General features: G+C 45.0%; 1 protein-coding gene across 2 annotated transcripts in view; it reads right to left on the reverse strand.

Annotated features, from left to right (window-relative positions):
• Window positions 1-17,751, reverse strand: part of pkn1a (protein kinase N1a) — a 41,377-nt gene that overhangs the window by 12,515 nt on the left and 11,111 nt on the right. For both annotated transcript variants that reach the window (XM_079159546.1, XM_079159545.1), the window contains exons 2-5: window positions 3,355-3,549; window positions 2,258-2,363; window positions 1,878-2,026; window positions 1,389-1,509 (exon numbers count right to left, since the gene is read on the reverse strand). In XM_079159546.1, the coding sequence (XP_079015672.1) occupies window positions 1,389-1,509; window positions 1,878-2,026; window positions 2,258-2,363; window positions 3,355-3,549 (571 nt within the window). The remainder of the gene's footprint in view (window positions 1-1,388; window positions 1,510-1,877; window positions 2,027-2,257; window positions 2,364-3,354; window positions 3,550-17,751) is intronic.

Here is a 17,751-nt window from a genome sequence, read left to right on the forward strand (position 1 = left end):
ACGACCGCTTAACAGACTTCGGTGGAGAATCAAACTATCTTTATCACGTTACAGCAGTGGAAGGAACTTCAAAGTACAGCCCTTCAGAGTAACCATCCTTCCAAATGGCCATTATCTTCTTTCCCTTAAAAGCGCACTTTCTTATGAGCCATCGGCTGCCTCAGTCCGTCATGAGCAGAAACAAATATACGGCCCCAAAGGGACTACAGGAATATCCTTAAAATCTCTATTTTGATTCTATCCCCTCCCACTGCTCCCTCCCTGCTCCCCCCCCGCTGCATTTTACTAAACCCTCCCCCTCTGGTGGCAGTAATCAATCTGCCCAATTTTTCCCAGCAAAGGAGCCATGACGGTCCACAGCACTCACCGGGCCACAGAAACTCATTCACCTGCCCAGAAATGGCGTTGATCGCTCCGCCGCGGCACATAATGAGAGTGTTTGTCAGACAGAAGAGACATGGAACGGGACATCGCATTTGTTCGTTTGATCGCACCTTGAAGCGCACGACCACACTTCCTTTAATACATGCGATCACCTGTTCGTGCTCACAATAATACTGCACTGAGAGTGTGTGAGCGGGCGTTTAGTGTGTGAAAGAGACTTTTTATCTGCCGGCCCCTTTTTGTTGGAGGGTTGAATTTTTTCAGTGTGAATTTGATTGATTGTGGTAATGGGCCAGGTGGGCCATTTCACAGGCTTTGTATATATCTCACTCAGATATTTGTCCACCACACACACACACACACACACACACACACAAACACACAGTGCACTGTTTATCAGTCCTAACCGTCCTCTTCATCTTCTTCCCCACCAAACTAAGGCGGAGTGTAAACACTGAGCCGGCTGTTTTTATTGATCTGTTATTGCTACTGTCTGCTGTCTGGAGCTGCTGCTACACAGACTGAAAGAGATGCAGAAGACCGAGAGATGAAAAGCGTCCCGTCAGAGCCAGCTGACCACCGTCATAAACCACACCGTGAACACCGTTTAGATCACTTTCCTTTGACAGGTGAAATAAAATGGTTCAGGGTAGGAATAATTGGTGAAAATCTGCTACCGTGTATTTTTTTGTTGCTCCGTGGTTTAATGCGTAGCGTGCAGGACTGTACGTACAGGTTTTTGACAGGTTTACCTCGGCTACACTCATCCAATACTACGTCCAAAAGCACCAACCTTTCACAGTGCAACCAAATATTGACCAATAGACCAAATACTGTAAACAAATTCTAAATGTCATCACTTCCAAAATGTACCTGCTACCAAGGTGAGTAACCCTCATTGATTTATTGGAACGTGGGAGGGTGCCACAAGTGTGTTTTACGTTACTACATTGTAAGCCGCATACACTTTGCATACGCTCATTTAGCCAGCCGAACGAACTCACCCTGTGTGTCGTCATTGTGCTCGGTGGCCTGCACAGACTTGCGGACTTGCATGCGGATGATGTCAATTTTGGTCTTACTGTCCTGCAGCATCTGCTGGGCCGTCTGCAGCATCTTCTTATCCTGATTGAAGGAGAGACGAGACCGGGAAGCAAAAATCACGTGACGGCAAGCAGGGAGGTAAATATCATAATACTAGAATACTTTGAGTTTTTTTTTCCTTCTGTTGATTGATTGTTATGGCTGTTGAATCTGTATTTTACAGCAGTGACACAGAAAGGGAAGTGGAGGTATGAGAGCTAGGTCAAATGGCAAGGTGAAACATAAAAGAGGGGGAGGGGGTCTTTTGAAGTAATCGAGGGGTGAGGTGTGTGCAGGAGGGGAGGGGTTTATGTGTCCCAGGGTCCTATGCATTTAGAGATCATCCGAGTCAGCAGATTGGTAAAGGTTGTGGATCATGAACACACACACGCACACACAGTGTCCTGTACCTTGGTGGATCCGTTAGCGTAGATGGGGATCATGTTTTCGACCCCCTGCTTGACTTTGAGCTCGATGTTGAGCTGTCTCTCCAGAGCAGCAATGCGGTCCTTGTGGGCCGACGTACGACTCTCCGCCCCGGGAGACTGAGGACATTCATCTGTGTGGAGGGAAGGAAAAAGATGATATAAAAAGAAGGAACAAGATGACGGTTCACACGGTGCGCCCTAAAGTCAAAATACTCTCTGGGGAACTTCGTGTAATGTCAAGCTGCTCACTCATGTGAAACTCTCTTTGTGATATCAGGGACAAAGGAAGCAAATGACTAGGGGGATTTTGACAGTAGGGGGGGGGGGGGGGGGGGGCGGCGGCAGTTTATTCACACACGTACCTTTGTTCTCCTCGCCTCCCTTCACCACGATGTAAGCATCCAGTTCTTGCAGCTGATCATGCAGGTTGTCCAGCTTGCGGTTCGAAGAACGCAGCTGGCTTTCCACCTGCAGGCATGTGCAAAATACGGTAAAACATAAACATGATCAACACACGCAAGAATGTCACGAGAGGCTGGAGAGCAGACCTTCGACTTTGAACCAGTTCTACAAGACATTTGTCCTTCAATATCGTACTCTATGTACCACGAAAATCTGCTAACGTTCTGAGGCGTTTTCCATTTTGATGTGGACATTCTGGCCACGTCTATGCCTGGTGTTGACGTGCGTCTTGTGTGATCCGATCATAAGTGGAAAGCACTAAGTGAGTCAGTTCACACCGGGCAGTAGAATGCATCTCCAAATGTGTCTTCAGTGACCACTTGGGATGGGATCTAGCTTCCCCACGGGCAGCATTTAGGTTTGCCAAAGTTGTTAAACCAGTGGGAGACAGCAATGCACTTCTCGAGCCTGGTCTGCCAGATATTAAAAGAAGAAGAAGAAATCCAAACAATGATACAGGCTGGGTCTATTCCTTGGTGTGTTCCAGGCAAACCAAATCACCTGATGTAAAGTATCTCTACATCTCATCATATAAGATAACTGCAGCTTTGACTCCAACAGGGGTTGGATGAACACACTATCGTACTTTTTTTGCTTTAGAGAATCATTCCTCCTTTAATGCCCACAATTGTATGAACAACGCATCTAACTCTCCACCTGCTCGAGTATTAATGCTCACTTCTAGCAACAGGCGGAGCTGGTGCAGCTGTCCTGGGAACTGGTATGTGACTGACTCACCAGCCACTGTTCCAGTCATTAAACTGGTTTCCTGCAGTCGCACTGATGTAAAATTCAATGGTTTTGTCGCTGGAAGATACGTTCTCATATTAAGTATCCTTGTAAAGGGTCCTTTTGCCAAATCCTTGACTTTCTCTTTGCTCTTTCAGATCATCTATTATCAGCTGGGCTCTTTTCCACACTAAAAATAAGACATTTGACTCCAACACGTCCTGGAGTTGGAAGGCTTTGGGAGGATCAAAGGGTAACTGTGACAAACCTGATGTGCGTTCCTCTTGTCAGTCGTCGCCCTCCGTAGGTTCTCAGCTCCCTCCTTGATTTTCAGCTCCCTACGAATCTCTCTGCGGATCTTTTCGCGATGCTCATCCAGAAGCTGCTGCACGCTGGAATCGGAGAAATCTGAGTTCTGGTCCAGGCCGAGCTGCTCCAGAACCGACAGCCCGCCTGGGTCACTCTGGACGGGGGAACGGGGTAGGGAGAGCGGGAAGAAAAAAAAAAAGATAAAGAAGTTAGGAGACGTGGTTATGAACAAAATAAAAATGTTTACAATACAAGGCTTACTGAACAACACAGTCAGCCTGGTTAGAGGACGTGTTGTGAGTGATATAGACACACGAGGACGACCTGGTGAGCAGGATAATGAGAGGTAATGGGAGGAAAGAGATAGAGCGGGAGCGAGGCTCGTGATGGGGGGTGGGAAGGGAAACGGGCAAAGTTGGGTAGAAACGAAAATGCTAGAAAAGGAAGCAGGAGGAGCAGAGAGGAATGACAAACATCTTGTTCAGCCGGTGTTTATAATATTTTAAGACAAACCTCCAAAAAGTAGAGCTTCAAAGTTCAGGAATACCAATAGAAACGTTGTTTTCAATATAGTCTGCCTGACAAACGGGCTAAAAATCGAGACGATACACAAACATCAAAGTGGATTACAAATCTGTCCCATGACCTGTGCTGTCCATTGTCCTCTTTCAGTATTTTCCCATGAACCGCTGCTTCGCCACTAGGTGAGATCTCAAATTAAACCCACACACACACACACACACACACACACACACTTGGTACGAGTAAATAACTGGGCTCCACAAGTTTCAGGAGAGACGCCGTTAATCACTACAAAATCACACAGCCCACTATTACAGGAACACACCAATCAAACAAACAAGCCAACTGCACTTCACCTCCGAGCTGTCCTCATCCTCCTCGTCGCCATGCCAACACATAGTCCACTCGGGTACGGTGACCCCGAAAAAAGGCGACAGAGGAACAGAAATCTTTGGTACGCTCCCGAGCTCGGCCAAACGGCTAATGCCACACCGAGAGCAAAATGGGTTGGCGGGGGAGAAAACGATAAAAAGAGATAAAGAGAGGGAGAGAGTTAAGTGAGGGAGGAGGGGGAACGCCTCCGAAAGAGGATATCCGTCCCAACACCAAGCTGCTCAGGCCTTTCCTGTTTCCTCTGCGATTTTGTTGCTGTCAGTGGAGAGCGAGACGCAGAGAGAGGGGGGGGGGGGGGACAGAAACTCTAAACATCAACGACACATCCTGAACTGGATCTGTGGCAGTCAGCTTGTGCCACGTCAAGTCTTTGTACCCCCATTAATCAGATCAGGCTTGAAGTGACTTTGTGACAGCTGTTTGTTGGTCTCACTTGGTTCAACGATATGATCTAGAGAGAGGAAACCAGGGAAGGATGCGTTTTCTAAGTATTGGATCAACGCCAGAGAGTAAGCTTGAGACGCATTTCTGCTGCCTGCTTGACCTCTTGTTTTCCTGTGGGCTCCACATCTGCAAACCACAGTGGTGGTTCCCCCATCCCCTATGCGAAGACTATGGGATACAGTCACAGTGGTGGGTGGAGTTAGCCCCCCTAAAGCTAGCCTCCAACAGCCAAGCACCATTACGCGGCACAATAGCAGTGAACTGTACGTCGCACTGTGCCGGATAGGTGTCATCAGAAGCACGTCAGATAGTGGAATGAACGCATGGTGATTTGTAACAACATGATGTAAAAGGAAAACTAAATATGCAAACAGAGACACAACGCGAGTTCTGATCATAAACCCGTCCTGTTGGCTACGGCGCTGGAACGGCTGTCATTTTTGTTTTAAAGCCTAAATTTAAAAACATAAAAAAGAAGCTACATGTTTTAGCATCTCCCATACACTTACACGCACAACGATGAGCAGTAGCTTTGCTATGTTACACTTTTGAGCTACTTATTAGATCTGTGATTAATACAGATTTTGGGTGGTGTACTCCTGTTTCAACATTTCAGGCTAATTCATTTGAATTCTCAAATCTAGCTAAAAGCAAAGAAAAGTGACGCGCACTCTTTTTCCTCATGAGGAGACGATTGGAAGCGCTGTGAAGTCAGCTTGGCGAAACAGACGCATCAATCATCTTTGGGCAGACATTTATGACCTAATTAATGTACTTGCTTAGCTACGTCCAACTGCAACCCATTAACGGGGAAGGGAGACAGACTTCGTCTTACATGACAAAGGCTTTGTTCCCCTATATGCACATTAGATCAAAAGGTTACATAATTAAGAGCCAATCATAGATTTGTCTTCCCAGGGTATTTAAGCTTTAGAGCTTAGAATATAAACGTATATTAAAATGGTGCTTAGAATCTTGCGCTGGCCACGACCAGTGTGTTATATCCCATTTTATGCTGTATTAAAGTTGCTGGTGCGACGCACATCTACAAAGCAACCAGCCACATTGTTAGAATTTGGTCTAAAAATTAAGACACAATTGAGAGAGAGAGAAGAAATTACAGCTAGCAGTTAGCACTGTGCCACAGCTACAAATGAATACAGACAGTTGATACGGTGTCAGAGGGCCGAAACAATAGCAGTTATCCTTCAGCTTGCCTGATGGCTGCCCAAACATTAAAATAAGTGGATAACAGGCTTAAAAAATGGCCCCATTCACTTCAATGACAATTGCTCTTCCAGCACATAAGCCTTTTTTTTTTTTTTTACTTCCTGGTTTGCCTCCACATTGTACATACTGAAAGATGACATCATGCACTTAAAGGGAAATATTTAACCTGGATTGGAAATTCCTAACATTAAGACCAAGACCTTGTTTTCAGTTAGAAGTGTCCCGTCGATGGGGAAAATGCTTCTTGAGTCACAGGACGGCGAATGGCCACTGGTGTTGTGTCCAGCTCTCTTAATACATCCAACAGAGGGAGAAGACGAAGGAAAAGCCAGTGACATCACCAGAGTTGACCAAAGACAGGAAGCCATCAATGAAACCCCTAATCATTTCCACACATAGTCTTCATTATTTTTTTTGGGAATCTTGTCTTTACAGTTTGACCACTGACAACTTCTTTGAGAAAATAGTCCGGTTCAGTGGAAATGATTACCGTGTTTTCTTGTCACAGGAGAGGAAGGAGTGGACCACTTATGACTGTAATTTTGAGGTCATTATGTTGTTTGTCCGTCTTTCCACATAACACTGACTCATGCCTCTCGACTCCTCAGTAGATCTGTGTGAACCCAGATAAGAAAAGAAAGGCGACACCGACTGGAGACGGAGTTTTACTTCCTGTAATCTGAAAAGATGGACTGAGCCGACCAGACTCGCGTAGTTTACCGGCTATAAACAAGCAGACACCAATACTGTAAGTACATGAGAGCTCTACAACTAAATATGGATTGTTTACTAACTGTTATGAAAGCTACAGTAATGGCTTAACAGTTAACCACTACTACACTAACTACTACCAACAACTACCCTCAAGACTTCACTTTGACGGAAGACGTTTTAACTCCTCTCCGTCTCCACCCACCACCTGCACCTCCATGTGTAAAGTGTGCGTGCATGTGATCCACACTGAGAAGCACTGACGACATGTTTGCTTACTCTTACAGCACATTGGGAGTAGCTGCTGTTGCTTAAAAGAGGTCGGAGAGTTTCGGTGTAACTGTGGATTGTTGTGTTTTTCTGCTGAGCTACAGCCTCACTGCCAAGTGATTGTGTGTCAGATGGTGAACGGATTGTGTAACTGAGGTGGAGAGATGTTGTCTTGTTGCCCTCTCATCCACATCATTGTTATGACTTTAAGCACAGATGCAGTAATGTAATGTAGTAATGCAAGAAACTCCTCAAAGAGCAAGAATTCAGTCAAGTATTTACTAAGAAGATACTTTATTTGCTATTCTTAGATGTGAATGACACTTGTTCAGTGTTGATGGACTGGGGGGTTTTCAGCACAACAAAGTTACTTTTTTATATTTTGGGTAGTTGGATAATTGGAGCTTTCTTTATACATGTTAAAATGTAACAATTTATTGGTCCACCACTTTGGTTTTTGAGAAAATACTTGCAAAAGTAATGACATTCCCATCAGCCTCAGCTGTACTTTGTTTAGTGCTAAAATTAACATGGTGAACTATAGACCTGCTTAGCATCAGCATGTTAGCATTATCATTGTGAGCATGTTAGCATGGTGACATTAGGATCTAGCTGTACGAGAGAACAGTTGAGCTAAATGCTAAATGCAAACATGACTGTAGACTTTTAGGCGTGTGATATTTAGGCAGTATCCATTGGATGTAGCATATAGCTATTTATCGTGAATTGGGTGTCCAGTCTGACGCAACTTTAAGAAGAACAGACAGTTGGTTCACTACAATTAGAACTGGAAATAATTTAAAGCCATAATCCTGTTGTACTTACATTACATTATTTCATAGATAAATATGTTGGACGAATATTTTTTACTTAATTTTGGATAACTTTCATAAAGATTGGGCAACAGTGTTGGTGTTGTTAATGCAAAAGGGGGAACTTGAATGCTCTCTTATCACATCTGTATATATAAAAAAAAAAAAAAAAACTCGTAACCTCAATTTCAAGATAAACAGAGAAATCTATCAGTAGCTACGATCGACCCCGACTCTGACTCTATGCTATGGTTGCAGCGTGGGTTTAGTCTGTCAGTCTGTGTATGCACTGCTAATGAGATTCATATTCACAGGTCCTCAGTATCCACTGCTGTACAGCCACTACACCGGAGAGAAAGAACAAGATATCTGGTCCAAACAAAGCGGCCGATCGTCACAGTCGCCCTTTGGGCCTTGTCATGAGCTCAGTTGGTGGGAACTCCGACACAACACGTGTTAAAAGATGTGTTAACAGCAGCAGATGAAAACGGGACGTGTTCCGACACGCTTCTGCATGTGTCGTAGGACATACATGCACAAAGACGCACGTCTCTTAGACCGACGCCACTTCAATGAACTGAGCTCAGCAATGAAAGAGGAAATGCTGATACAATCTTTCAGTTGTTCACCCGGTGTGTAACTCTACAAAGACGGTGACAGACAGCTAACGCTGGGCATGAATGACTCATCAGAGGCTCATGACGTGCAAATTCAGTAGATAACAGCGCCAAGCGAGGCTAATTCAATCAGACAGTGTGAGCAGCGTAGGGGAGCCCCGGGCTGGACGGAGAGGAACAAGACAGAGCATGGGTGAAGTGCAATTTTGTGCATGTGTGTGTGTGTGTGTTAGCATGTCCTCCACTGTGAGGACAATGCCTGGAGTTCTCCTACGGAGTGATAATGACCACTCAGTACAGAGATAGTGTCCACACAGAGGCCATGGAGAGGAGCTGTCGTGTAAGCGTGCACGACATGGACAAAGATAGGAGGACAGATATTGATTTTAATGCGACACTGATGCAAAAAAACACATGCGTCTCTTGGGGAGCTCAGCCCATTTCTTACTGAAGCCCGTGTTGTTATAGAGGGTGTGATCTGTGTACTCCCACAGCTCCAGTACACTCACTCCAAAATATCTTGTTAATGTGAGCCGTTGAATATGACACTAGGTGAAAACGCCATTGTAACTGTGACTGGACGCTTTTTCCACCATGAGAGAAGGAAGGACAGGCGAACTGTGGCTGTGCTCGAAGTCGCAGACAACAATAGAGGAGGAAGAAGAAAGGAGAAAAAACAACAACAAAAGAGCCTTTTTACAGCAACAAATCATGAAAATGAGATGGCTGGTAAAGTCCTCTCTATACTAAACTACAACTGAAAGATGACAGGTACGGATCAGTGATCAGGTTCTTTCTGATGTTGATAGAAGTTAAATTGTTTTTTGTTCCGGTATCAAGAGTTTGAGTCTTTTGTTCTGGGGTCAGCATTTCTTAAATCTCTACAAAAGGAGTTTGCACATGCAAAGTTAGCACGATGTTTGTTCAGGAGAGGAGAAACTACCAGGATCCTATTGAGTCAGGTTGTCAAGACACAGACAACCGTTCAAAAGAATATATTGATGTGTGAATTAACTGCACAAAAAAACCCTAGCGTGATGCATATATATATATATATATATATATATATATATATATATATATATATATATATATATATATATATAAAATGTAGATTCTACACATTGATTCACTGGGGTCTCTAACCTGCAAGTTAAGATTCTCAGCCAGCACGATAATCTCCTGATTATAAAGTACAAACCAAGGCTAGAACAAAAAAATATCCTATTGGAATAACGAGACTTCATTTTAAAAGAGTACGCCATTGATTTAGCATCGCACTTTAGAACATTCAGCCCCAACCGACGCTGACTCAGGTGACATTACTAGAGGCAATTTATCAGACTTCACACAAAGGCCTTATAGAACTTCTTTTCCACACAAGCAGGAGCACGGCCCATGACGCGCATACAGACTGTGATGTGTAAAGTCGGTGGAGTTTCCCTTTAACTTCAACCTATCATTAAGACACGCAAGTCACAAAACAGACAACATAGGATTGGCTGGCTGACTAAATATACGGCATTCTTCCTGCCTGGCTGAACGGGCTGGGTCGACAAAGGCCATTTGGTGTTTAGGAAAACACCCGTAGCTATACGTCATGTTAACAAATGTACTGCAGTTGAGAACGCTGAAGAGAGCCGGTTTGACTGACTGACCGACCGACCGACCGACCGACCGACCGACTCTCACACACACACACACACACACACACACACACACACACACACACACGTTATTTCCCCAACGGTACATCAACAGTTAAATCCATGGATGCACACAGTGATGCTCATCGGCTACAATCATCAGTGACGGCGACGGTAGCAAATACACACGTTCATGAAGAAAGACGGAAAGAGAAGCGATTGGTGAAAAAGAGAAAGACAGACGAGACAAGCAAAGAGAAAACAGACTGGAGACAGGAAGAGAGGGAGGGGGGGGTGGGACGGACGAGGCCCAGCTGAGAGGGTTCACGGTCAAATAAGCAGAGAAAGAGAGGAGGGCGATAGAAACGGGGCAAAGAACAGCAGCCGCGCCGAGACTACAATGTGCAACAACAGCAGGGCCAGTCAAGTGTTCATCAAAGCAGCACATGAATGAGAGAAAAGTGGCGACTTGCTGAATCCTTTATACGTTTAGAGCAACAAAACATCATTCTTCAGCATCTCTACAGTCTTTATTTCAGGTGCACTAGATGTAAAATATTTTACTAGACTATACTTTTCACATAAGCAACAGAAACAAGACGCTAATTGGCTCATGGGAATGTAGTTTTAAAAAAAAATATGGGCTGCTTTGTTTCCACGAAAAATCCTCTTTGTAAATTTCCAATTTCCTGAAACACCTGAGCCCCGAACCAGTTTATCATCTCAAATGTGTGCAATGTCAAGCCTCCAGTCTTTCCTTTGTTTTGCCTCCAGCTTACACCGTGACGTAAACATGACGACGGCTTTAAAAAATAAAAAAAGGGTCCATTAAGATGATTGACAGCCAAGAAACAAAAGGAACGCAGCCAAAGGAGGCAGGGAAGAAGAGCACTCGTAGCGAGCAAACATGGTGGTTAAACAGGAGCACCTTCAATTGTCTCATCTGTGCACAATATATGGAAGAGAAACATACGGGTAAGACTGGGACAAGGTAATCTGATCCCACATCAGACACACCCACATCGGTCCATTTTTGGCAGAAAAACACTGAATTCAAGAATGACCCTGTAGAACGGTAGCTGGATCTGTCGTTAATAGCATGCCGTTCACAAACTTGGCTCTACCTGGCAGCTATTGTTTTCACCAGCTATTGGCCTCTTCACTTCTTTGATTCAGGTCCGCGTGAGCCTGACAGCTTGGCGCATGTGGAGGAAACCTTATTCTTTGAGCTGCGTCCAAGTCTTTGGTTACAGTCAAACACAATTGAAACGTATTCATCTTAAACAAACAAAAAACAAATAGGCTAAAGCGCATCATGCACCCCGTCCACGCTTGTCGTTTCATTTGAGTCATGTTGAAGCTATAGGAAACAGGGCGGTACAATAAGGTGCTGCGTTCACGTGCATCCCTCCCACTGGCTTTAAGGGGAGAACATCTCCTCCCCTCCATCTCCTGACGCGTGTCGAACCACACAACAGGAAGCTGCTGCTTTGTTATGCAAACCTTGAGCGGTCAGTGCTTAGAGCTCACCTGGATTATTGCTCACACGCTGCACCAAACACAAACAAAGCCACCACAGAAATTCATCACCTAGAGTGTGCAGCGTCAGTATAAATGGTTCGGTAAAAATACATAAAACTGGGTTTGTCAGATTGTAAAAAACGTCATTTCGATATGACTCCAATCAATCAGTCCAAAGTTTAACGGTCCAATCCATTTTGTTTTAAAGCACATGAATGGCTTCTTGTTAGTCACCATCAGGGCTCATTGTCGTTCTGAGGCCAGGCACACACTAGAAGACAAGACTAGTCTCAGACAAACCCCAGAAACAAACACACACACACACACACACACACACACACACACACACACACACACACACACACACACACACACACACACACACACACACACACACACACACACACACACACACACACACACACACACACACACACACACACACACACACACACGTGCTACCGAGAGTTGCAGACGACTCTACAGAGTCCCAGCGGAGTCCCCAGGTAGTACATGCAGATGAACACCTGCATGGTTTCTAAATATCCTCAAACATTTCAGAATAAATAAAAACTTAACACAAAAGGTTCACTTACTGGCTTTTTAAAAAAAAAAAAAAAGCTTTCAAGTTTCATTTTCGTTACCAAGGTCAAGACGTGCAAACATAGATTTGGCATTTCTGTTGTGCAATGTGTTTGTTCATATCCACAGACATGAATGCCAACGCTGACTTTAAAACACATAACATTGGCCGGTATATCAACCTGTCCATAACAGACACGCATTGACACAGCAAGAAACTGTGCTACAGACAAACTAGAGGAGTCGATTCATTGACTGAAACAAAGATAAATCTTGATAATTTTCCATGAGGAAAAATGCAAATCCTTTGCTTCCTTTTTCCTTGATGTGTATGATAGAGAGGAGTTAATATCTTTGATCACCTTGAGCTCTGAGACCCTGTCAAACCCAGGGAGCCTGAACATGTTTAAAGAGGAAGAGCAACATTTGAATCAATCCTCAAGAGGTAGATGTTTAGATGACAAACATCCTCATGTGGGAATGCAAACACAGTCTGTACAGGGAGAAGTGGCTCCATATCCATAACCGCTGAACCTTTCTCGGAATATAGAGGGAGAAAATGAGGCAAAGCGGAGAGGAACGAACGGCCACTCCGCTGCTCTATTCTCCAGAGAACAAACACACAGAGGCATTCATCTTCCTCATCAGCAAGGCGGAGGCGGGGGGGGGACCCTCGGCTCTGCGGGCCACCTGTCAATCACCGTGTGCGCCAGACCTGCTCAGCGAGCGGTCCAGACGCCGATCAATCACTGTCCAATCCCTGCCCTGCTGAGTCAGCGAGGATGCCCCCCCCCCCCCCCCAACGCCCGTCCATCACCCTCCGGCTCGTACACACAGCGAGCGGTGGGAGGAGCCAGTGGAGAGAACACAGACGTAACCTTTCCAGGAATGGTAAACAATTCATCGAAATTAAGGAGTACTTGGCTTTAGGACAAGGCCACATTTCTGAAGATCTATTTATTAGGGAAGGGTTAGGGTTCTTAACATACACCTCTGAGAGCCGATGAACACAAAAAGAAAAGAAAAGCAGTCAAACGTTGACATTGCGTTGTGAGAAATGAAGCAGGTATGTGGCACATGGCGTGCTATGCTGTTTGAATTAGGAGGAGAATGGCCGCATACATACACATGTGCAAAGTTTAAGTTGACGTCGTCATCGTGACGTCACCCATTGGTTCGTGGACTGCCGGTTTCAAGGTAATTTCACCTGTCGCCATCTTGGATTACGGCCGTTGTTTTTTTTCCACAACCAATGAACAGAAGCTAGCATATTTGGAATGCGGGGGAGTGACGTAGAGGCGCCTTATATGGCTCTGGTAACGGTAGTGGCCTGTCAATCACAGTAAGCCCGCCCTAAAGCATCCCCTGCTTTACATTTTACTCTAAAATAGGACCAGAATTTACTAAATGAACATCATGCCGTTTTGAAGAAAACTTGAGACTCATAGATTTCCCAAAAAAAATCTGACTTCTTTGTGCAACCGGAGGCTACCGCCTGGCTCTGACCTATCACGTCGTCATTGGCTTCACTTTTCAGAACTGGTTTGGTAAATGACAGTGAAGTTAATATCTCTGGATTGTGGACTGTCGGTTAGACAAAACAAGACATCATCTGGTAAATGAGAATACTTGCAGCTCTTGTCAGATTGTAGGACATTGCAACATTGTACATAGATTATGTCTCAATACTTAAATTCCAGCGTCCCAGCTTCAGGCTAGCTGTTCACTGCTGCTAAACTGTGATAATCCTCATTATGTAGGTTTGTATGTGTGTCAACCAAGCAAATGATATCTAGTAGTAACACAAGCTTTCACTTACAGATGAACACAAAGAAGCAGTATGGTTGTAAGGTTAACTCTTTCTCTTATGTCCGAGTCTGTGACATTTCTGATAATTAAATCACGGCCAAATGGCTACAAATGATTCCGATTGTGGGACAGGAACCAAAACGACACACTGGCCTACATTGTCACTTTAAAAAAAAATGTAAAAACAGAAGTGTATTCATATCTTTAAACCAGGAAGCGAAACTAGCGAGTCTTACCAGCAGCACGTCAGCCTCTGTGCCTTACTGATTATCACACTCTGTAGCTGCTGGCCTGTGAAACACCAGCACTGTAGAGTCTGTGGTCCAGTGGTCGAGTAACAGAAGTCAGTTTGATGACAAAATGAAAACGATAAACGTTGGCATGAAAAAGATACATCGCAAGATAGAGGTGAATACAGCAGCACAGGATGATCATGCTCTTTGTTCATGTTTCAGTGAGAAGTCTGACTGCACTGTGTGTGTGTGTGTGAGTGAGTTATTAGACTACATGGATGTCTGCGTAATTGCTCTGACAGGTCTGGGGTATCTGCCTAGAAATGAACTTCATGGCCCTGCAGAGCTGCACGTTCAACACTGGATATACTTTACTCCTCTGTGTGCGTTAACTCTAAAGTAAAGAGATAGAAATGGGTCTGCGCGGCCGAGTCAGTTGGGGCTCGTCGCTCCTCAAGAACAGAAAGAACAGGTTCCTGGATCTGTCGGCTGCCTGGGGATCCGAACGCTAAAGGGTCGGATACAGACCTCCACCTGGAGTCAAAGACGACGTCCGCTTCTCGCTGTTTGTTTTTTTACGTGCGCGAGAGAGGAAGCGCGTCCCGTGTGCGCATGTGTGGCTGAGTCACGGAAAGAAAAAAAACATCTGGAGGCATTCCTGAGACGCCTGAGTGGTGACATCAGCCGACCTGGCAGGAGAGACGGGGTGGGGGGGGTGGGGGGTGAACGAAGAGCAGGGAGAGACGTGGAGAGGCAGGAGAGCCATAAAGTCACTGGGCTACAACTCCCTACAGCATGCCTCCACCTAATCCGCCTGTTTGTTTTATATCAAATACCACATGCATGAGACTGCAGCTATTTAAAAACAGCAGCGTTGTCAGGTGGAAACCTCATATCTCGTTTTTAGTAACAGAGCCATGTTTTTGTGGCTCTGTGAGAAACGATGCTTCGGGCTAAATGCTAACATGCTCTCAGTGATGTTCAGCAGGTGTTATGTGAAACATGTTCGCCGTTTAGCTCGCACAGCTGGGGCTGATGGGAGAGTCGGTACTATAAAAGGCATTGTTTAACTGTAGAGCTGCAACTAACGATTATTTTCCATTAACGATTGTTCCGCTGATTATTTTCTCGATTATAACGTCAAATGGTGAATCCTGTTGATCAACATGTTTTAAAACCCCCTAAGGTGACATCTTAAGATTGTTAGTTTTGTCCCGACAACATTTAATGTGTAATAAGAGAGACATTGAAATGAGCCAATGGTATTTTTGGTATTAATGGTATTCTATTAATTCTACCATTTTAACTCAATCTTAGCATTGAATAATTATCAAGATAACATTGCATATCGTGACTATTTAGGTCAGGACGACTTTACTGCAAAATCATGAAACCGAAGAACGCGGCTCAATACAGAACTGGCTTCCTTTACACTGCACTCAATGCGCTCCTCGCACTGATAATACTAAAACTGCCTTTGGGGGAGACATTTTGCCCTTCTAGTCTCACGGCACCCCAGTTCCCTTGCCGACACTCTTTCTCTACGAGCAGAGGGAGGGATGAGACCGCAGGGAAGAGCAGAAGAGAGACAGACACCGCCCATCCCCACGAGACAGACAAAGGCCAAGACAGCCAGAATAAGAGAGACAGGAGGGAGGAGACGACAGGCCGAGAGAGAGAGGAGGGAGGAGACGACAAGCCGAGAGGGAGAGAGACAGGAGGGAGGAGACGACAGGCCGAGAGGGAGAGAGAGAGGAGGGAGGAGACGACAGGCCGAGAGGGAGAGAGAGGGTCAGCCAGTAAGTGATAGAGAGGCAGGTGGAGGCGAAAGGAGGGTGGTCGGCTGATGGATAAAAGAGCATGCTGGGAGGCCAGATTGCCAAAAACACAGACATCAGACACCTGAGGGGAAGGATGAGGAGGAAGCTTATGTTCATGGGTGGAGAAGAGTTCATTCAGAGCACATTTGGCAGAGTGCTACTGCTGTAAACTAGTCGAACAAAGGGCCGCATATTAAATCTAAATCTCTTGCAGCCCCGATACGTTTCTGACCATTTTTGACAACTTGAATGTCTTTTTTCTAAAAGCACACTTGTGACTTATTGACACGTCTATAGGGCAAAAGCAAGTCACACTGTGTATGTGTCGGAAAGCAGGGGTGAGTGTGATGGCCAGGGAGGGAGAGAAGGAGGGAGGAAGCCCTGAGAGGAGGAAGGAGGAGCAAAAGAGGGAGGCCATGGGGATCACAGCAGTACGCAAGAGGCACTGTACGGCAGCGTTGCTTTAGCACGGAGTCCAGTCTGTATATGTGTTCATACTAAAAATGGAAATTGGGAAAATAGAAATAGAAATAGTAGAAAGTGGCTTAAAGGCCTTAAATCCCGGTTGGACTAATAAATCAATGCAAATTTTAACTTTCAATATTTTGTCAGCGTTTTTTTCCGTAACTGCCACCTGTCGGATCTGAACCGGGTGACGTGGTGATGACACGGTCAGCGTCTTAGATCTCTAGACCACCAGAAACTTGTTATTGTGGATTATCCACAGAAAACAGGTTAAACCACTTACATCGGGACCAGCTCAAGTCCTTGATTAAAAGTAGTTCCAATGCAAACTACTGACTGAGGTAAAGTTAGACAATCCCACATAACACAATGTACTTTAATTCATTCAAGCAAGTAATTACTGTATGGCTGGTACTGCCCTGCTTCACACTATTCAACTAATACAACCTCTAACATTCATCAAACTCCAAATCTTGGGTCTATTTTTATAAATTGTAAACAAAAAGCATAAAGATGAACCCTCTAAACACAAAAGAATCTCCCAAAAAGTGTGATTAGAAAAGCAAAGACTTTTCAGTTGCGAGGAAGATCTGGTTTTCTTCAAAAAGCTGTTTGTCTGGCTATTGATTGCTTCGGCTGAGCCATGACTAACAGCTGACTGCGAGCAAGTCATGCCTTCAAGTGTGTGTGTGTACACACATCACATTTGTGTTTGGGGAGCACCCGAGGGAGACCGCGTGGCTGTACATGGCGAACTTAACAAGTAAAGACGGAGCGAGGAAATGCACATTCGTGTGCCTCAAGAGCACCCTGGGGATCCACTGCATTTAGGTCTGTGTGTGTGTGTGTGTGTGTGTGTGTGTGTGTGTGTCACAGCATTAGCGGTTATGACAGTTGGGCTCAGGTGTGGCAGCAGCAGCAGAGACCAGTGCAGCAGGTCTGTGTGTGTGTGTGTGTGTGTGTGTGTGTGTGTGTAGGACCTGCAGACACATGTTGAGCTCGCCAACAGTGATCACGTGGTCGCAGGACATTAATGACTCAGGATTACAAGTGAATGGTCTTTGGCTCAATACTTACAGAACACTTCTTCACATAAGTCAAAAGGAAAATGTGGGTTTTTCATTGTAAAAATTTCTGTTTTACAAACTATGATTATGATTGGCAGAGGGCTCAGATAGAGGCCGCAGGCCCTAAATAGAGGCTCCATACACATCATGAGGTCCACTCTCTGCTCGAGATATCTGTGTGCATGTGATTAACTCCCGATGCTCTACACAGATG

Source organism: Pholis gunnellus, assembly GCF_910591455.1.
Source record: "Pholis gunnellus genome assembly, chromosome: 5".
Taxonomy (NCBI): Eukaryota; Metazoa; Chordata; class Actinopteri; order Perciformes; family Pholidae; genus Pholis; species Pholis gunnellus.